Genomic DNA, 21,935 nt, shown 5'->3' with positions numbered 1-21,935 from the left:
GGAGCTCACAATCTAATCCCTACCATAGTCATAGTCTAATGTCCTACCATATTATGTATTTATATAGCACTGACATCTCCTGCAGCACTGTACAGAGTGCATAGGCATGTCAGTGACTGCCCTCAGAGGAGCTCACAATCTATTCCCTACCATAGTCATAGTCTAATGTCCTACCATATTATGTATTTATCTAGCACTGACATCTCCTGCAGCACTTTACAGAGTACATAGGCATGTCAGTGACTGCCCTCAGAGGAGCTCACAATCTATTCCCTACCATAGTCATAGTCTAATGTCCTACCATATTATGTATTTATATAGCACTGACATCTCCTGCAGCACTGTACAGAGTGCATAGGCATGTTAGTGGCTGTCCTCAGAGGAGCTCACAATCTAATCCCTACCATAGTCTTATGTCCTGCCATATTATGGGTTTTTTTTTTCTTGCATTAAAGCTGCTTTTATTAACAATGCATATAAAATAGTACAATCACCCACCAAAACGGTGGTAACCAGTACAAATAAACAACAAATAGTCATAAAAGTACTAAAGCACTGTCCATAAATTAAAGTTGTCACACAAACCAAATCACACATGTAATGGTAAGCAGAAAATAAACATTGACACTTCTATCATATAAATAATAGTAGATGTGTTCTTTTATGCATTTTTTATTATTTAGGTTTTATTAAGATCGGTGGACTGGGACAACTGGAGGCCAAGTATTTTGCAGCAATTCCATCTAATCGAATCATGAACAGCAGTTGTGGTCTTCCCAGAGAGGATGCTTTTCATATCTTCAGAGATCCGGTTCACTCTGACCTGCCATGGCCAGGTGTGCTGGTGGGGATGACCATCCCATCTATCTGGTACTGGTGTACTGACCAGGTAAAGTCACATCACAGGAGAGTCTACCTGTTACTCTTCCACAACATCAATATGTAGACTCGGGTTCATATTGTAAAGACGATAAGCAAGACCGACGATACATAAGGCAAGTTAAAAACCGAATTATCTTATAATTCACCTGAATACAGCAAAATGAGATCTGATTGGTGTGTGAGCACAGTATTCAGGGCTGTGGAGTCAGTACAAAACTCCACCGACTCCGACTCCTCAGTTCAGGATTCCTCCGATTCCGACTCCGACTCCTCTAATTTGCATATTACAATCTTGTTGATTGAAAGTATGTAACATGAAATTCCTCTCTCAACTGCCAACACTTAGGAATTTTAAAAGACAACTGAAGTGAGAAGGATATGTAGACTGCCATCAGGGGTGTAGCAATCGGGGTTGCAGAGGTTGCTACCGCATTGGGGCCCTTGGGCCAGAGGGGCCCGAAGGGCCCTCTCTCAACTACAATATTAGCTCTCTATTGGTCCTGTGCTAGTAATAATCACTTCTATAGATACTTTGAATAGAGGTAAACATTAACAAACTGTTCCCCATCCCCTTCTTGCACCTCTGGCACTGTAGTTGCCTTTGGCAGGTTTTGGTGCGCCATATCAATTGCTATGTATAGAGTGCTTTGGGGGCCCCATTGTAAAACTTGCATCGGGGCCCACAGCTCCTTAGCTACGCTACTGACTGCCATATTTATTCCCTTTAGTCATTCACTAAAAATAGTCCTTGGTAAGAGTACTTGTAGAAGGTACAGACCGGAACAAAGAACATATATCAGGCCCTAGGCAATGTAACTGTGGGTACATGTAAGAGTGATGTGCAGGTACTCTGCAGGGGAATAAGGAGATTCTTCCTCTATTACACATTCTTCATGCACAATCTGAACCAGGTTTATGGGTGTTAGACAACAACTCTGTGTTCAATGTGCACAACATTCTCAGTGCATTCCCTGCAGCTCTGTGGAGAGTGCATATGTAGAGTATAGTACTACTGTGTAACAAAGTAAACCTGAGACAGATGAAATTAAAGTTTTATACATACCTGGGGCTTCTTCCAGCCCCCTTCAGGCTAATCAGTCCCTCGCTGTCCTCCTCCGCCACCTGGATCTTCTGCTATGAGTCCAGGTACTTAAGCCAGTCTGGCGTAGTGCGCATGCACACACTCCGCCGCCGGGAGCGTACTACACCTGCGCAGCACTATTGCGCAGGTGCATAATGTTCCTGGCTGTAGGAGCAGCACATTACTGCACTGACTGGCTAAATTACCGGGACTCAGCAGAAGATTCAGGTGGTGGAGGACAGCGAGGGACTGATTGGCCTAAAGGGGGCTGGAGGAAGTTTTATAAAACTTTTCTTTTCATCCTTCTCAGGTACCATTTAATTCGTACTCACCAAACCAAATTTTAACAACATATCAAATTATTTGATTTCATGAGCAAAGAGAGTGCATACATTTGTATAAATCAGCATCAGCGCAGAATTATTTCCATCTCATTGACCATCTCTATTAGTGACACAGCTACACATCAGGCTTTATACTTACAGCATAGATGTTATTTAGTATATAAGTTACGGCCAGAACCCGAAGTGTGGCCACTTCTAGTTCTGGTCGGCCACTTCGGGTTCTGGCCGGCCAATGTGCGAAGTGGCCGCAGCGCAGCGGCCAATGTTAGAAATGTAATGTTTACGCCGTCTCGCTGCGGCCAAATTGATGACAACTTGCTTAATTTAATGAAATATAGCCGGCGGCAATGTAATAGATGAAGCCGCCGGCTTTCGCACTGCCTCTCTCCTCTCCCACCCGCACAACAGATCCCTCACCTCAAAATATGCTCCAAGGCTGCTGAAGAGCTTAACTTACACCTAACTAGCATGGCTGAAAAACGCCTAAGATGGAATAAATATCAGTTTTATGTAAACTGTAACAAACCTACTTCAATGCTAGCCTGCAGATTACGGTGCACGGACCCGAAATTTAAGACAATCAAGCCCCTCCAGGTGATGCATCCTTCACCAGTAATCCTAGCAAGATAGTAAATATATTTCAGAAAGGCCTCTCTAATATTTACCAATCCCCAGCCAACATTAATCCGACACTTCTCAGGAATATTCTGGACACATGCCCTCTTCCCCCCACTAAGCAAAACTTGGAAAATCCAATCAATGCTGAGGAAATACACATAGCGATACAATCACTCAAGATAAAGAAGGCCCCGGGCCCTAATGGGTTTCCCTCCCTTTTATTATAAAAAATTCTCACACATTCTTTCTCCCTTCCTGGTAAATACCTTAAATTGCCTGTTGCAAGGAGTCAGACCTGGGGTGGAATCGCTCTCTGCTGGCATCAGTATGATTCCACAGCCTGGTACAGATCAGACCACCTGGTCCAGCTTCCGACCCATCTCGCTCCTCAATGTGGACATTAAGATTTTGGCTAAAATCTTGGCCACATGGCTAAATGAGAATATTTGCTCATTGGTTGGGCTGGATCAGGTGGGCTTTATGCCACATCGTCAGGCTGGGGACAATGTTAGGCACTTACTACAAATAATATCCTCCGCAGAACGAGCAGGTACTCCCATGATGCTTCTGTCTTTAGATATACAAAAAGCATTCGGCACTCTGTCGTGGGAGTACCTGTTCTACTTGCTATCTCGTTGGGGCTTTGGTTCAAACTTCTTGAACTGGGTCAAGGCACTCTACCACTCCCCGCAGGCATTTATTCAATATTGGGGATATAAATCTGACACCTTCCTTGTCCGTAGGGGCACCAGGCAGGGATGCCCCCTTTCCCCCCCTACTGTTTGCATTAGCAACGGAGCCACTTGCTATACTCATTAATAGGCATGAGTGCATTGAGGGACTCTCCCTGGCTGGTTACCAGCATAAAATATGCATGTACGCGGATGATGTGGTCCTGACCCTTACCAATGCCCATAATTCCATCTCCAATTTAGCGGATGTACTGCTCATATTCGAGGACATTTCGGGTCTGCGGATAAACAGCCTTAAATCTAACGCACTCAATATCTCCCTTCCCCCCTTGGAACTCAAGGCTCTGCAATCTTCCTTCGAATTTAAATGGGAACCTCAGAAATTAAAATACTTGGGAGTTTTTATCACCAATTCTTATAACACTATGTTTAAAGCTAACTACCCAGGTGTAATTAAAGATGTAACTCAGTCCATGGAATGGTGGAAGAGATATAGCATTTCATGGGTTGGACCCATCGCTGCTGTCAAAATAAACATCCTTACCAAATTACTTTATGCGTTTAGAGTGTTACCGGTTAACATTCCAATCCCCGTACTCAAGCAACTGCAATCTTCTATCTTTGCGTTTATATGGAGAAAGATTAAGCCAAGAGTTCCAAGGAGCACTTTACTCCGATTAAAGAAAGATGGAGGATTGGGTGTCCCCAATATAATTGCATACTAAACAGCGGCAAAAGTCTCACAACTAGCTATGTGGCATGAGGAGTCTTATCCTCCTATGTGGAGAGAAATTGAACAATCTATATGCTCTCCTATCGCCCTCGGTTATCTACTCTGGATGCCTCCTACCTATCGTAAAAGGTATTAAAAACCCTATCATCATGCACTCTCTCAAGATATGAGACACAGTTAAAATTAAAGGTAATTTAATATCTCCACACCTTCCTCTTACTTCTTTCCTTGGTCATCCAGGCTTCCCTTCCGGGCTGGAGAATCCCACTGCCTTTCACTGGTGGCGGCAGAAAAATCTCACTATCTTGTATGACCTAGTCACTGATAACGCAGTTAAGCCTCTTGACCTCCTCAGAGAAAAACACCAGCTACCAGTGAAAGAACATTTCAGCTACCTGCAAATTTCACACTATTTTTCACAATTAGTTAGGGGACATAGCTCCCTCCTAACCCGCACAAGCTTCAAGCATATATGTGCTTCAGACCCAGGATCACTGGGCCTGATCTCTTTATTGTACAGGTGTATTGTCTCCCCCCCTGGCCTTCCGAAACCTTCATATGTTTTGAAGTGGGAAAAAGATCTCAATAATATTTTGGACATGGAAGACCTGGCTATTATTTGGTCACTCATTCCAAAATGCTCTATAAGTGCGTCCATTGTTGAAACTCAGTACAAAGTACTCCAGCGCTGGTATCTAACTCCTGATCGCATTGCTGGGTTTGATCCCAGGTGCGATGGCCTATGCTTCTGAGGTTGTGGCCAGAGGGGGAACCTCTCCCATGTTTGGTGGTTATGCCCTAGGGCCCGGGGGTTCTGGATCAGAATTTACCAGGTAATCTATTCAACTATCAGAATACAAGTCCCTAAACTCCCCGAAATTGCCCTCCTAGGTATGCACCCAATGGGCATAACCTCTCATCAATATAAACTGCTTATGCACATATGCCTGGCGGGGAAGTGAGTCATTGCTAGCTCCTGGAAGTCTTCGTCCTTGTCAATAGCACTATTTAAGACCAATTTAAGCAACGCTCTTTGCTTCGACAGGATGAAGGCTATCTTGGAGGATACCCTCCCAAAATGTGAGAAAGTTTGGCTCCCATATATCACCCAATACCACCATGGGCTTTCTCAATCTCTTACTACAGTTTAGTGGGCCCTTCCTTTCCCCTACCGGGCCTCGGTCCAAGCACCCTAGTTATGCGTATGCATAATAGCTAGCACATGCCTGTGGCGGAGTCCAGGTCGACTGTTTTCACCTTTTCACATTTTGCTCCTCTTTGCTCTACTCTCTCTCTTTTCCCTCTCTTTACTTGTTCCCTTTTTCTCCTCTACTCTGTTTCCCCCCCCCTGCCTTTCTGCCTCCAATCCTCCTTAAGGATCCACCTTCTCTCACTTCACCCTCAGGCATAGCTTTGCACTCAGCCCTGGGGAACATGGCGGTCACGTAGACCCCTCTTTTACCCCTGAATTCTGTGAACCCTGGTAATTTTGGTCTCCACGACCCCTTCACTTTCAGATTAGTCCACTCCCCTGCTTAGTGGACCCTGTTTCAGCTTGATCCATAAACTTCAGTCTGTGGTTACCACTCGAGGTACTGGTAAATGATGCCTTGGTGCTGCCAGTGCCCTCTCCTGCATATCTATAACCTTGCCTCTTCGTGAGGCAGTAAGCATTACTAGGATGACATTATATACCAAGTGTCTGTGTCCGTGAATGTGAAGGTCATGTTGCATTACTAATGTTAATGTTTTGTTTATGTTGCTCATTTTGTGCATTTATACTTTTCAATAAAAAAATTTTGAAAGAAAAAAAAAAATCATTCAACTACTTATGAAGATCATTCATTTTCACACAGATCAGATATTTCCTCATGGAGACCATTCATCTCCTCGTAGTTATGTTATTGCTGAGATTGTTCATCTCTTCCCTGAACCATTGGTGCTATTATATTACAGTGCCACATACAGTATATTCACCATTACCTATGACCTGATAGCACCTCTGACCAAGATTTTTGGTGTGCACAGGTGATTGTCCAGCGGTCTCTGTCTGCTAAGAACCTTTCACATGCTAAAGGTGGGTCTCTCCTCGCCTCCTTCCTCAAGGTCTTACCATTCTTCATGATGGTTCTGCCTGGCATGATCAGCAGAATTCTCTTCACAGGTAAATTATGGTGCATGAAATATGGCGTATGTGAAATGTATTTCTACCCAAAGCTCTGTAGTACTGTCCATCCGGTTCTATTATTCAGATGCCTCCCAGCAGTCCAGACGGACAGTCCATCCAGCAGCTTAACCTAACTTTTGTCCATGGACCAAGGCAGGCAACTGACAAGATACCTCTCAACCTGCCACTCAGATCAGGGTATCAGAGCCAGAGCAGCATTATCCACCAAGCAACCTAGGCAGGTGCTTGGGGCCTAGTGGGTGTCAAGAAGCTCACCTGCCACCTTTTTTTAATCTCTCTCCTCTTCAGTTTACCAAAAGGAACACAAGGACCCCCCAAATCAACTACCTTGTCAAAGGTCCCATTACATCTTAATCCATCTCTGATCAGAGCTCACAACACTATACAGGGCAATCAGTAGAGACACCACTAAGTTAATAATATACAGTAAAGGCAAAAAATAAAATATACTTAACTGTTACAGAAGCTGTTTTGTCATGTATAGGCCCAGTTAAGGAGCTGCTTTTCATATGCAGAACAGAGCATTATTATAAAGTCATTATGCACGAAAAAATGGAAAAAGGTGCCATTTTTTAGCAGCTTAAAATGGGAAACGTGCTGCATCAAGTGTGATTTATCTTGTAATACACTCTTATTGAAAGCATTTCATTTACCTCACTCACAAGGCTCCTGCTTCTCCTGTCATTTTTGGTTTCCCTCTTGAGGTTCACTAAATTATTTCTGAACCAGGGGTGTTATTAGGCATAGGCAAACCAGACAGATGCCTGAAGTGACAACTGTAGGATGGGGCACCACAGAAATAATCTTAGCATACTTTACTTCATGGAATTATTATAGCCAACTGCTAGTTCCATTAAAGTGGATCCGAGAAAAACTTTTACTCATTGCATAATTGTGTTCCTTTCATATAGTTTATAGGGCATTCCTCAAGCTAAATACTTTTTTTTTTGTTTTAATACTCTAATTCCCTATAAACTAAACACGCCTCGCCCACAGCTTCTCCAGAGTGCCTTGGCACTTTGAATCTTAGTAGCAAGGGCTTATGGGAGCTCAGTCTGGGCAGAAGGAGGTTACTAGCCAGAGATTTCAGAGGCAGAAGGGAGGAGAGAGGAGGAGAGGGGAGTGGAGTTTTCACAGGCTGAGGGCTGGAGATACAGATCAGCTTGCCTGTGTATAATGTGACAAACAGAAAATGACTGCCCTCATTGTATCACAGGAATAAATGCTCATATACTGTTGAAGCTGTTTGCAGCTAGATTTGCTGTGTAAACTATCTAAACTTTAGATAAGACATATAGACAAGTTACTTATTATAGTTAGTTGTTCATCTCGGATCCGCTTTAAGAAAGAGATAGATGGTCATTTTAACATCTAAATAGGCACCGCGTTGATTGTTGCAACTCTGATTTGATTTCCAGGACAACCTTTTAACTTGTAAAGATCCAGGCTATACTTTAACAGTATAATATGTAACATAATATCAAAGCGCTATAGCTGATACAAATGTAAAAACTATAAAAAGTCCCAGCGGAGTGCGCTACCACAAGGTCCGGCAAGACCTAAATACTTATACACAATCGCTTAAGCGCACGTCCTATGTCATATAAAAGTCCACATAGACATCAATCAGGAGTTCTCAATGCTGTTCTCATATGCAATTTCTTGATCTCTTATGCCACCATCACCATGGACACCCTACAGTAAACAGACTCACCAGATGTATTGGCCACTGCTAGACTGGCCAACCATGCACAAATCCAGGAGAATCAGTACTTCAGGATCCTGGTACCGCTGTGATGCTGTCCGTTTAGACCACCATCATCCTCCCCATAATCCATGCAATGTACCTCAAAGAAATAGCCTCCATAGCATAACTCCGTAAAAAACGTAAAACTTTAATTATAAAATTGCACTCACATGCTCCAGAATGTATTGCACATATAGAGTTTTACGGGCTCTCCCCCGTTGCCTGGCAGGGCACAGCTTGTGTTGGGTCCTCCTGTTCCCCCTCCACTCAGCTTGCAGACACCACCGCCTCCACCGGCCGTTCGCTTCCTGGTATGTCCAACCTCCCGCCCGATCGATTTCGTCACTCCCTCGTGACTCATCAGGGGCACGGGAGTTGGACTCATTACCAGGGTTTTTATATCCTTTTACTGGAAGCTAATTGCCTCTTCCTTCCTCTTCCGTCCGCGTCATACGCGTCATGACGTACGCATGATCACATGTCTCCTTCCCTCTCTTTCAATTGGTCGCTTCCGCACTCACTACATGCGTCATTACGTCCACGTTCGGTCACCATTTTCCGCGTCATACGCATCATCATATATGCGTCATCCGTCTGCGTCACATGCGTCAATACGTACGCATTATACATGTTATCTCTCGGGCTGCCCTGATTGGCTGCCTTTTTCCGCGTCACATGCGTCATGACGTACGCATTGATTTTAACTAGTTTGAAAGCTGATTGGTTGTCCCCTTTCCCACTTCCTATCTTCGGGACCTCCCCGTCTTATCCCAGTTAACCCTTCATGTGGGTGCATTCCACACTCAGGGCAACTGTATTTAAAGCATGTAGTATCCTTATTTCAAGAAATATGGGTAAACATTATGTTGTTACCGGGGCCACCCCTTCCTATGCTATTGCCTTACAGCCCACCCTGCAAGGGAGAAGGCCCGTTTACATCATCTGTCCATATTCCTTTACATACACATTAATTAAGACCCGCCCCCCCCCCCCCCCCAAACCTTACTCGTGCTATCCACACTACATTACATAATCTTTAAAAATCATATTATCCTCTATATCTTGTGTACTCCCTACCTTATCTTGTTATTCTCTTGTCAATTATCAGCTATAAAACAATTAAGATCCAGGTCAATGTTTAACCCTCCCGGCTGCAGACTCCCCAGCCCATATATCCACCTTGTCTCTTTCCTGGATATGTGTCGTACCTTGTGACAACCCCTCCACCCATATTCCATCTTTTCAAGGCCGGAGAAATGTAACCCCCCCGGATTTCATTGGTGGTGGGTTCTAAAGTGTTCTGATACACTATGTCCTCCAAACCCTTTCTTGATATTCCTGATATGTTCCATCACCCTAGATTTTAATGCCCTGGTAGTTCTGCCTACGTATTGTTTCCCACACCCACACCATAACAAATATACCACCCCCACTGTGTTACAAGTGATGTTCTGTAGTATCTTGAACTTTGCCCCATTTGCATGGGATGTGACCTCATTTATCTTGCTACCCTTAGCCTCTTCACATGCCTTGTACCCCCTGCACGGAAAAAACCCTTTTTGGTGCCAGAAGGCTTCCTTTTTATTCTTCGGCCTCTCCACCAGGCTGGGTGCCAATATCTGTTTTAAATTCGGGGCCCTGCTGTATATGAACTGGGGCCTCTCTGGCAGGATCTTCTGAAGTGTTCTGTCCTCTTTCAATATGTGCCAGTGTCTCCTGACTGCATCCTCCACTTCTCTATGCTGGCTGGAGAATTCTGTAACAAATGGGACCACATACTTTGTGCCCTCTTGTGTTCTTCCCCCCCTAATCAATCTACCCCTATCTATTTATGGGGAGATGGGAATCACTGGTATTGGAAAATTCACAACAGGAGGGGAAGATATTAATGTGGACACCGGCGTACCTACCGGGGATGCGACCCCCTCAGCCGCAGGTGGGCCCGGGGCTGCTCTGGGGCCCGCTCACTGTGCGCAGGGGGAGCGCTGCTATGGACCCGCCAGCAAGGTTCTCAACTGGCCGCAGCGTCTGATAGACGCTGCGCCAGTTCATTCCCCGCAGCCCCAGCTCCAGACTATTTGTGTCTCCAGTACAGGGCTTCGGCAGCCATCTTGCCGTAGCCCTGCACAGTGCCTGTCAGCGCGGGAGATGTGCTGCAGTGCACAGGAGGATCGTCGGGGAGCTGAGAGGCCTGGAGAGACTCCTGACAGGTAAGGAATGTTTTTTTACAGGGGCATTTTTTTTCTGGTGTCTGCTGCCCACATTACGATATTCTGGTGACTGACTGCTGCCCACATTAGGATTTTCTGGTGTCTGCTGCCCACATTAGGATTTTCTGGTGAACTCTGCCCACATTACGATTTTCTGGTGTCTGCTGCCCACATTGCGATTTTCTGGTGTCTGCTGCCCACATTACGATTTTCTGGTGACTGCTGCCCACATTACGATTTTCTGGTGACTGCTGCCCACATTGCGATTTTCTGGTGTCTGCTGCCCACATTACGATTTTCTGGTGACTGCTGCCCACATTGCGATTTTCTGGTGACTGCTGCCCACATTACGATTTTCTGGTGTCTGCTGCCCACATTACGATATTCTGGTGACTGACTGCCCACATTGCGATTTTCTGGTCACTGCTGCCCACATTGCGATTTTCTGGTGACTGCTGCCCACATTGCGATTTTCTGGTGACTGCTGCCCACATTAGGATTTTCTGGTGACTGCTGCCCACATTAGGATTTTCTGGTGTCTGCTGCCCACATTACGATATTCTGGTGACTGACTGCTGCCCACATTAGGATTTTCTGGTGACTGCTGCCCACAGTACGATATTCTGGTGACTGCTGCCCACATTAGGATTTTCTGGTGACTGCTGCCCACATGGCGATTTTCTGGTGACTGCTGCCCACATTGCGATTTTCTGGTGAACTCTGCCCACATTACGATTTTCTGGCCCACATTACGATTTTCTGGTGAACACTGCCCATGTTACGATTGTCTGGTGAATGCTGTCCACGTTACGATTTTCTGGTGAACGCTGCCCACATTACGATTTTCTGGCCCACATTACGATTTTCTGGTGAACACTGCCCACGTTACGATTGTCTGGTGAATGCTGTCCACGTTACGATTTTCTGGTGAACTCTGTCCACATTACGATTTTCTGGCCCACATTACGATATTCTGGTGAACGCAGTGCCCACATTACGATTGTCTGGTGAATACTGTCCACGTTACAATTTTCCTGTGACTGGTGTCCACGTTACAATTTTCTGGTGACTGCTGCCCACGTTACAATTTTCTGGTGACTGCTGCCCACGTTACAATTTTCTGGTAACTGCTGCCCACATTACGATTTTCTGGTGAACTCTGCCCACATTATGATTTTCTGGCCCACATTACGATTTTCTGGTGAACTCTGCCCACATTATGATTTTCTGGCCCACATTACGATTTTCTGGTGAACTCTGCCCACATTACGATTGTCTGGTAAAATGCTGCCCACTTTATAATTAATTTACAGTGAAACGCTGCCCCATTACGATTATTTGGCACCTATGGGGGGGGGCATCCAAATATTCGCAGGGGGGGCCAGTGATTTCTAGTTACGCCCCTAAATGTGGAAGAGATTTATTGATGATTTGTTCATTGTATGGGGGGGGGGATAGGGAGGAGTTGGAAAAGTTTATGGAGTTCTTGAATCACAATGATTTGAATATAAAACTTTGAGATGGAGTGTGACACTAAGAATATACATTTTTTTGATATTGAAATAGAGAAAGAGGATGGGCACTTTATTACACGCACGTATTTCAAAAGCACGGATAGGAATGGATATCTATCCATAAAAAGCTGCCACCACTCACAGTGGTTGAAGGCAGTTCCAAGGGGACAATTCACACGTATCCGTAGGAACTGTAGTAGGGTGGAGGACTATATGGAACTATCACACACATTGGTGGAAAGGTTTAAAGAAAAAGGGTATAGGGAAGAAGAGTTATATAAAGAGGTCATCGAAATAGGGAAGAAAGATAGGGGTAGATTGATTAGGGGGGGGAAGAACACAAGAGGGCACAAAGTATGTGGTCCCATTTGTTACAGAATTCTCCAGCCAGCATAGAGAAGTGGAGGATGCAGTCAGGAGACACTGGCACATATTGAAAGAGGACAGAACACTTCAGAAGATCCTGCCAGAGAGGCCCCAGTTCATATACAGCAGGGCCCCGAATTTAAAACAGATATTGGCACCCAGCCTGGTGGAGGGGCCTAAGAATAAAAAGGAAGCCTTCTGGCACCAAAAAGGGTTTTTTTCCGTGCAGGGGGTACAAGGCATGTGAAGAGGCTAAGGGTAGCAAGATAAATGAGGTCACATCCCATGCAAATGGGGCAAAGTTCAAGATACTACAGAACATCACTTGTAACACAGTGGGGGTGGTATATTTGTTATGGTGTGGGTGTGGGAAACAATACGTAGGCAGAACTACCAGGGCATTAAAATCTAGGGTGATGGAACATATCAGGAATATTAAGAAAGGGTTTGGAGGACATAGTGTATCAGAACACTTTAGAACCCACCACCAATGAAATCCGGGGGGACTACATTTCTCCGGCCTTGAAAAGATGGAATATGGGTGGAGGGGTTGTCACAAGGTACGACACATATCCAGGAAAGAGACAAGGTGGATATATGGGCTGGGGAGTCTGCAGCCGGGAGGGTTAAACATTGACCTGGATCTTAATTGTTTTATAGCTGATAATTGACAAGAGAATAACAAGATAAGGTAGGGAGTACACAAGATATAGAGGATAATATGATTTTTAAAGATTATGTAATGTAGTGTGGATAGCACGAGTAAGGTTTGGGGGGGGGGGAGGTCTTAATTAATGTGTATGTAAAGGAATATGGACAGATGATGTAAACGGGCCTTCTCCCTTGCAGGGTGGGCTGTAAGGCAATAGCATAGGAAGGGGTGGCCCCGGTAACAACCTAATGTTTACCTATATTTCTTGAAATAAGGATACTACATGCTTTAAATACAGTTGCCCTGAGTGTGGAATGCACCCACATGAAGGGTTAACTGGGATAAGACGGGGAGGTCCCGAAGATAGGAAGTGGGAAAGGGGACAACCAATCAGCTTTCAAACTAGTTAAAATCAATGCGTACGTCATGACGCATGTGACGCGGAAAAAGGCAGCCAATCAGGGCAGCCCGAGAGATAACATGTATAATGCGTACGTATTGACGCATGTGACGCGGACGGATGACGCATATATGATGATGCGTATGACGCGGAAAATGGTGACCGAACGTGGACGTAATGACGCATGTAGTGAGTGCGGAAGCGACCAATTGAAAGAGAGGGAAGGAGACATGTGATCATGCGTACGTCATGACGCGTATGACGCGGACGGAAGAGGAAGGAAGAGGCAATTAGCTTCCAGTAAAAGGATATAAAAACCCTGGTAATGAGTCCAACTCCCGTGCCCCTGATGAGTCACGAGGGAGTGACGAAATCGATCGGGCGGGAGGTTGGACATACCAGGAAGCGAACGGCCGGTGGAGGCGGTGGTGTCTGCAAGCTGAGTGGAGGGGGAACAGGAGGACCCAACACAAGCTGTGCCCTGCCAGGCAACGGGGGAGAGCCCGTAAAACTCTATATGTGCAATACATTCTGGAGCATGTGAGTGCAATTTTATAATTAAAGTTTTAAGTTTTTTACGGAGTTATGCTATGGAGGCTATTTCTTTGAGGTACATTGCATGGATTATGGGGAGGATGATGGTGGTCTAAACGGACAGCATCACAGCGGTACCAGGATCCTGAAGTACTGAGGCTCCTGGATTTGTGCATGGTTGGCCAGTCTAGCAGTGGCCAATACATCTGGTGAGTCTGTTTACTGTTGGGTGTCCATGGTGATGGTGGCATAAGAGATCAAGAAATTGCATATGAGAACAGCATTGAGAACTCCTGATTGATGTCTATGTGGACTTTTATATGAAATAGGACGTGCGCTTAAGCGAATGTGTTTAACAGTATAATGCTTATGAAGTGGATACACACCCCTTGAAACCATTATTGGAAGGGTTTTCTATATGGGTTCAGTGAGTTTGGGCCAGTGAGATGTATGTGACCTGGTAATAGTTTATGTATCCTATACAAATTTATTTTGAGAAACGACATTATTTCTATGCAAACTATGAATTTCTTATTGGTGCACAAAAAACGAATTGATGTTGGTTATTAGAGTTGGGCCGAACCTCCGATTTTAGGTTCGCGAACCCTGTTCGCGAACTTCCGCGAAAGGTTCGGTTCGCGAAAAAGTTCGCGAACCGCAATAGACTTCAATGGGGAGGCGAACTTTGAAAGTTTAAAAAAATTCTATCAACTGGAAAAATGATAGAAAACATGTTTCAAAAGCTCTAATACCTGGAGCCACACCTAATTGAGTGAAATACACATCACTGCTGGAGGACCCACCCGCCCACCCTCCCACCTCCAAGCAAGGTCCTTTATACCATTTGCCTGCCTACACTAATTAGTTATGGGACAGCTGCTACACACTCTGCTAGGGAGATTTTAATTTCCCTCCACCCTCCACCCTCCAACCCTCCTTCTGCCAGGGAATTATACTATTTTAAAAACCAGTATACATCATACCATAGCTGGGAATACATACATGAGTATACATCATACCATAGCTGGGGATACATACATGAGTATACATCATACCATAGCTGGGAATCGAACCCAGATCTCACTGTGTGGTGGGCACGTCACCCTAAGCACTGTACCACTACAGAAGTAAGTGAAGCTAGCCTAAAATTTAACATTTATGCTCAATGCAATAGAACCATTAGGTTGCTTAAAGGAGAACTGTAGTGAGAGGTATATGGAGGCTACCATATTGATTTCCTTTTAAGCTATACCAGTTGCCTGGCAGCCCTGCTGATCTATTTGGCTGCAGTAGTGTGAATCACACCAGAAACAAGCATGCAGCTAATCTTGTCAGATCTTACAAAAATGTCAAACACCAGATCATACCATAGCTGGGAATCGAACCCAGATTTCACTGTGTGGTGGGCACATCACCCTAAGCACTGTACCACTACAGAAGTAAGTGAAGCTAGCCTAAAATTTAACATTTATGCTCAATGCAATAGAACCATTAGGTTGCTTAAAGGAGAACTGTAGTGAGAGGTATATGGAGGCTGCCATATTGATTTCCTTTTAAGCTATACCAGTTGCCTGGCAGCCCTGCTGATCTATTTGGCTGCAGTAATAATAATAATAATAATAATAATCCAAACATTTGTATAGCGCTTTTCTCCTGTCGGACTCAAAGCGCTCAAGAGCTGCAGCCACAGGGACGCGCTCAAGAGGCCACCCTGCAGTGTTAGGGAGTCTTGCCTTGAACTCCTTACTGAATAGGTACTTGACCTAGCCAGGGAGGTGGGAGGTGGGAGGAGGGAGGTGGGAGGTGGGAGGAGGGAGGTGGGAGGAGGGAGGAGGGAGGCCAATTAAAATCTCCCTAGCAGAGTGTGTAGCAGCTGTCCCATAACTAATTAGTGTAGGCAGACAACTGAGTCAAATGGTATAAAGGGACCTAGCTTGAAGGGCGGGTTCTCTAGCACTGAAAGCAGTGTGTTTGACAATAACATGTCTGCTGACAGTGAAATGGAGGCTAAAAATTTTGCTCAATACAGCATTATGGGGCGAATCGAACTTCCGCAAAAGTTCGCCTGATGCAGGCGAACGCGAACCCCCAAAGTTCGCCTGGAACCGTTCGCCGGCGAACCGTTCGGCCCATCTCTATTGGTTATGATCTTCCTGTTTACAAGATTGGGGTAGAGAGACAAAAAGGTGCCTTGCCTGGGATGCCAAAATGGCCAGAAACAGCCCTGTTCTGAACTAAGACATTTAGCCATCTTTACCTATTATGTTTCACATGATTATCACGTCGTACATTTGCTGGATGCCAGCAGTACATTTGAACTTGAATAAAAAGCTGCTGTGTGCTATCACTATTGCTCCCTGATGGCTGCTCATATAAATCAGTGCCGGTTACTCAGCTGGCCTTGTCATTAATAGCTGTGTAATTCTGACTAGATGAAGTGGCCTGCGGAAGCCCCAAAGCTTGCACATCAATCTGCAAGAACCCATCAGGATGCTCCGACATTGCTTACCCCAAGCTGGTGATTGAATTACTGCCGACAGGTAACATCCATACAGCAATGCACACTGTGTGTCCTTCCCTGGGAAAGGATAGAAAACCAAATGCTCTTTTTATCCTGATTTTATTTTAGATACCTGATTCTTGAAAGTTTAAGCATGAAAAAGATGTTTTGTCGTATTTTTAATCCTTTGGTATGGAAATGCATTTTATACAAATCTAAATAAGGTGAAAGCATTTTTTATTGTTGATGTTGTAATACCTTTCATTGACTGACTGCAGGCAGCAGGTTATTGTAAAACGTTTAATATGGTTTTAAGAGGAACTTTAACCATGGATTGAATCCCAATCGATAGCCGATACCCCCTTTCCCATGAGAGATCTTTACCTTTTCCCGAATGGATCAGAATATAAATCAGGGAGAGGAAACATTTTACAAGGGCAAACACTGACTAAATAATCTATAAATGAATATTGTAAAAAAATAAATAAATTATTAATTGCCCTGCCAACAGAAGCTACTCCTGACACCGTTGTGCCGCATCCTTTCTTCGAAGTGCGGTGTTCGGATGCTGCCACATGATGCTTCCTTGCAGCATTGGGGTCTGCCAGTGTCAAGAAAATGGTCAAATTTGATCCAGGCAGGCGACACAAATTTTTGGGGGTGATAATACAGTGTTAGTACAAATGCTACATGGCATTGTTTAGCAGTCTACTAAAAATGTCGCCACCTATAATAATAATAATAATAATCCGAACATTTGTATAGCGCTTTTCTCCTGTTGGACTCAAAGCGCTCAAGAGCTGCAGCCACTGGGGCGCGCTCAAGAGGCCACCCTGCAGTGTTAAGGAGTCTTGCCTTGAACTCCCTACTGAATAGGTACTTGACCTAGCCAGGATTCGAACCCTGGTCTCCCATGTCAAAGGCAGAGCCCTTAACCAGTACACTATCCAGCCACTGTACCTATGATACATTTCAGAATGTAAGTCAGGGAGAGAAAACATTTTACATGGAAAAACACTGATGAAACAATCTGTAAATTAATATTGTAAAAAATAAGCTATTTTATTATTTACCGTATGTCATTTTCAGTTCCTCTTGAAGTCCTTTTGGCGTTGGTTCACTATCAAAGTTTTATGTGCAGCTAACGTGCTATTTTACTGTGTAACTGTTTAATGTACAATTCACAAAATAACAGTCACATATTAATTCATGCCTTATATCCATGCCTTATATCATGCGTTAAAGGGATACTGTAGGGGGGTCGGGGGAAAATGAGTTGAAGTTACCCGGGGCTTCTAATGGTCCCCCGCAGACATCCTGTGTTGGCGCAGCCACTCACCGATGCTCCGGCCCCGCCTCCGGGTCACTTCTGGAATTTCAGACTTTAAAGTCAGAAAACCACTGCGCCTGCGTTGCCGTGTCCTCGATCCCGCTGATGTCATCAAGAGTGCACAGCGCAGGCCCAGTATGGTCTGTGTCTGTGCAGTACACTCCTGGTTACATCAGCGGGAGCGAGGACACGGCAACGCAGGCGCAGTGGTTTTCTGACTTTAAAGTCAGAAATTCCAGAAGTGAACTGGAGGCGGGGCCGGAGCATCGGTGAGTGGCTGCGCCAACACAGGATGTCTGCGGGGGACCATTAGAAGCCCTGGGTAAGTTCAGCTCATTTTCCCCCGACCCCCCTAGTTACATGTGTAATTTTGCATTAGCTAATGGAAAAGTATGTACCATTCGCAGGGCAATTTGGCATTAAACCCTTACGTGCGAATCATACAACTGTAATGCTGGTGACGCCAACCAGTATTCTGCTTAAAGGAACAAATGAATTCACAAAAAAATATCATGTGCCCAGGATCCCCATAAACTCTGTGGCCCCTCAGTTTTGCCGTTCCCCACCGTCTTGCAGCTTTGCCCCCTCCCCCATTCTTTTATGTAGGATGCATGCTCTGTCCACTCATGTGCCCTCTTAATGTGTGCTGCCGCCCCGTGGCTGTGTGCGGGAGCCTCGCCTGGGAACATCCTGGACATGCCCAGTCACAAATGTTGTAATTAAAGATAAAACTGGCATATTATATAAAGGACTGGATTAATGATCAATGAAACAGGACATTTGGATAAAAAACTTTCTCTGCTTTGGTTGTGCTACTTATGGGATGAGGGAGGGGGTGTGTGATAATTGTTCAACCCTTAATTTAATGTGGATGGGACCTGATTGACTGTTTGAAACAGATTTGAGTAAACTGTTAAGCCTCGTACACATGCATGTTGCCTGGTAGGGATCAGGTCTTGATCCCTCAGGTGACAATGCAAGGCCGGGGCTGTCCGGATGCCTCACTAGCCTCTAGGCTAGTGATGCATTCTCTAGCTATATGCGGAGTGGAGCCTGCAGGGACGGATTTCTACTTTTCAACACCCTAGGCCAGCTATCATCAGCCCCCCCCCCCGCCCCCCCCCCCCCCCCACCTCCTCTATCATCCTTCCCAACACACACATCTAAATGAAGCCTATAAATGCATTTGATTGTAGAGCACGGCAGGCTGTGTCTATTGTAGTTACCTCCTACATTCCCAGAAATGTTAATTCCCCCCCCCCCACACACAAAACTGGTCTAAAGGCTCGTACACACGCTGTACTAAAGGCAACGACGGGTCCATCGTCAACTCCCGCTGGGCGGGTTTTTACAGCAGACAGTACAGCGTGTGTACAGTCTCTGTCAGCGGACTGATAAGACTGTTTCTGAACGATTCACCGGACTGTGGTAGGGGATAATATTTTGAGCTTCTCTGAGGGCATGTAGGTGGGGCATTGACTACATAATCTGTAAAGAGCTGCAGCAGATATCAGTGCTATTCAAATACATAATAATAATATGGTAGGACATTACACTATGACTATGGTAGGGTTTAGATTGTGAGCTCCTCTGAGGACAGTCATTGACATGACTATGTACTCTGTAATGTGCTGCAGAAGATGTCAGCACTATTAAATACTGTACACTGGCAGAAGTATATAGCTACTGAGGAAGGACAAAGCATGAAAGAGAGGAAAGATAGAGAAAGCCACATAGCGGAGGATGACAGGGAAAGTGAGACAGGACAAATGGACATGGAGATGGTAAGAGGGATGGTTAGAGAGCTAGTCTAGGAGAGAAGAGAGAGGGTGGGCAGTGCAATAATATATCTATTATGTCAGCCATAGTTATATTACAAGTAATGCCATCTGTCAAGCTCCATTTGCACACCATAATCATTTTACCTTTACAACATCACACACAGTGCAAAGAAACAATGCCTGCACCCTTATCCCCCACAAACATTGCCTTTCCCCATGTGAAGAGTGCAGAAATGCAAAGCAGACAAAAGACCCATACTGCAGAGAAGCAGCCTGGCTGTCACACATGCCTGACATTTCTGACGCTGCCTGCAGAGTCCATGCTGCACTCGGAAAGGCTGATTGACTACACATGTCTTGCACAGTGTGAAAATGCTGATTGTTATCAGTGCAGACACAATGGAGGATCAATTTACATCCCAGCCACTATTCTCCCTTCTCCCTGTGCAGAGCTGGCAGCTCAGAGGCTCTTTCATATTTACCTCTCCGTGCACGCTCTATTTTCTTTCTCCTCTTGCAGGTCAGCTCGGCTACTAGGATGCCGAGGGAAGGGGTGGAGAGCTGAGCAGACCTGCTGGAGGAGGAAGAAAATAGAGCGTGCACGGAGAGGTAAATATGAAAGAGCCTCTGAGCTGCCAGCAAGAAACAGAAGTCCGAAGAGCCTCCCGGACAATCCAGGCCAGACTTGACGCTCTGTGTAATTACCTGAAATCTCCCCCTGCTCTGGAGCCATGATCGCTGTCTGCGCAGAGTGTACTGATGGACTCCTTCATCCGCCGCCTTCACAAGATGTGTGTCTGCACACCTGGCTGTCCAACCTGCCACCTGCCGCTAACAGTCCAGGGTGGTTACAGACAGTCCGGGTCTGGCATCCTGCAGCAGAGTGTGTGTACTGGGACACGCTCGCTGGGCAGGAGGAAGTGGAGAAGTGTGCAGGGGAAGCTGTAGTTGCCGTCCCAGGCGGGCGGCATGAATAAAGCAGCCAAGCGCTTTTAAGGTGTTTACTCTGCGCTGCAAACACTTTTCTGCCCCTAAGCCGCCCTAAACAATGCTGAAATTCTGGCGCCCTAGGCCAGTGCCTAGGCTGACTTGCCAGAAATCCGGCCCTGAGTGGAGGGCCAACAAAGCGGTGCATGAAAAGTGTCACAGAGCAGGTGGGTTGAGTAGGGAGAACAATCCCCTTGGCCAATGCTTAAAGGTGTTGATCAGCCAGGCAGGGAGGCTGGTAGTCACTGCACACATGCTGTAGTTTCATTTAGCGTGTGCAAGTAGCTTTACTCATGGTAGCTGTATCAACAATTTTTTTAGTGAATCAATTAACCCCATTGTGCTTTGGTATTAACTACCTAATGTCTGCATCCCGCCAATGGGCTTGACCGCGTTGGCAGCCCCAGGACCACCTAACGCCAATTGACGTCAAGTCCTGGAGCTGCAGTTTAGCAGGAAATGCGTGCGCGCAAGCGCAATCATACCCTGCAGGTTCATGGAGCGGAGCTCCGCGATCAGCCTGCGAGCCGCAATCGCCGTTTTCCGACGAAAGGGGAAGTAATTCCCCTTCATTTACCTTTGTACAGCGGCCGCTGCGATCTCCTGCAGCGCTGTATGGCTGACACTCGGCTGTCCCCAGATTGGCTGGCGAATGGAGCCCTCTTATAGGCTGATGCCAATGAGAGGCGGAGATGAGTGCTGATCGCCTCCCTATGGCGATTAGGACGGCACAGGTGAGAGGGAGGAAGGAGGGAGGGAAAAGCCTCCCCTTTCTTATTAAAGAGAAAAAAAAAAAGATTGCAGCAGCGATCAGATACCTCCGGCAGAGTGTCCTATTAAGGACTAAACAGGAGTTAAAAATCATGGGTGTGCTAAGTTGCAGGACTGTGCAGCAACCTGACCAAGCTGCACAGCCCTGTATTGTGAAAACAGCCTGGTCTTTAGGGGGGGGGGGGGGGGGTGTAAGCCTATGGGCGTCAAGTGGTTAAAGCTGGTGCAGTAAAATGTGCATAAAGCCAGACATTACAGCATTACTACAACTCATGGCCCCCCCCCCTTGCAAAACTTTGATTCTGCCCCCCCCCCCCCCCCCTCAAAGTTCACACCCCTTCCCTTGCCTCCCTGTGATACCCTTCATAGCCTTGGGAGCCCATCTCACAAGGGTCATAAAACAAGTGTGGCCATCATGATCTTCACACCCATAACATGTGTAGCCAGAAAAACCCCTGATCTGGAGGAAGGTCCCCTGTATCAGAGGAAGGGGAGGTTACTAGTTGGAGCCACCCACAGCTCTGGGCCCCCGTGTGGTCGCAGGGGCTGCTTCGCCATAGTTACACCCATGATTACAATGATATAATGGTTTTAAGTATCATACC

The 21,935-nt window shown here is 45.7% G+C and overlaps 1 protein-coding gene across 2 annotated transcripts in view; it reads left to right on the top strand.

Annotated features, from left to right (window-relative positions):
- SLC5A11 (solute carrier family 5 member 11) overlaps nucleotides 1–21,935 on the top strand; it is a 71,104-nt gene that overhangs the window by 26,618 nt on the left and 22,551 nt on the right. The window contains exons 9-11 of one of the 2 annotated variants that reach the window (XM_068244292.1): nucleotides 684–889; nucleotides 6,379–6,514; nucleotides 16,394–16,501. In XM_068244292.1, the coding sequence (XP_068100393.1) occupies nucleotides 684–889; nucleotides 6,379–6,514; nucleotides 16,394–16,501 (450 nt within the window). The remainder of the gene's footprint in view (nucleotides 1–683; nucleotides 890–6,378; nucleotides 6,515–16,393; nucleotides 16,502–21,935) is intronic. The other variant, XM_068244293.1, reaches the window with a different exon arrangement.

Source organism: Hyperolius riggenbachi, chromosome 7 (assembly GCF_040937935.1).
Source record: "Hyperolius riggenbachi isolate aHypRig1 chromosome 7, aHypRig1.pri, whole genome shotgun sequence".
NCBI lineage: Eukaryota > Metazoa > Chordata > Amphibia > Anura > Hyperoliidae > Hyperolius > Hyperolius riggenbachi.
The sequence above is the reverse complement of the archived record's forward strand: the minus strand, read 5'-3'. Positions and strand labels throughout refer to the sequence as shown.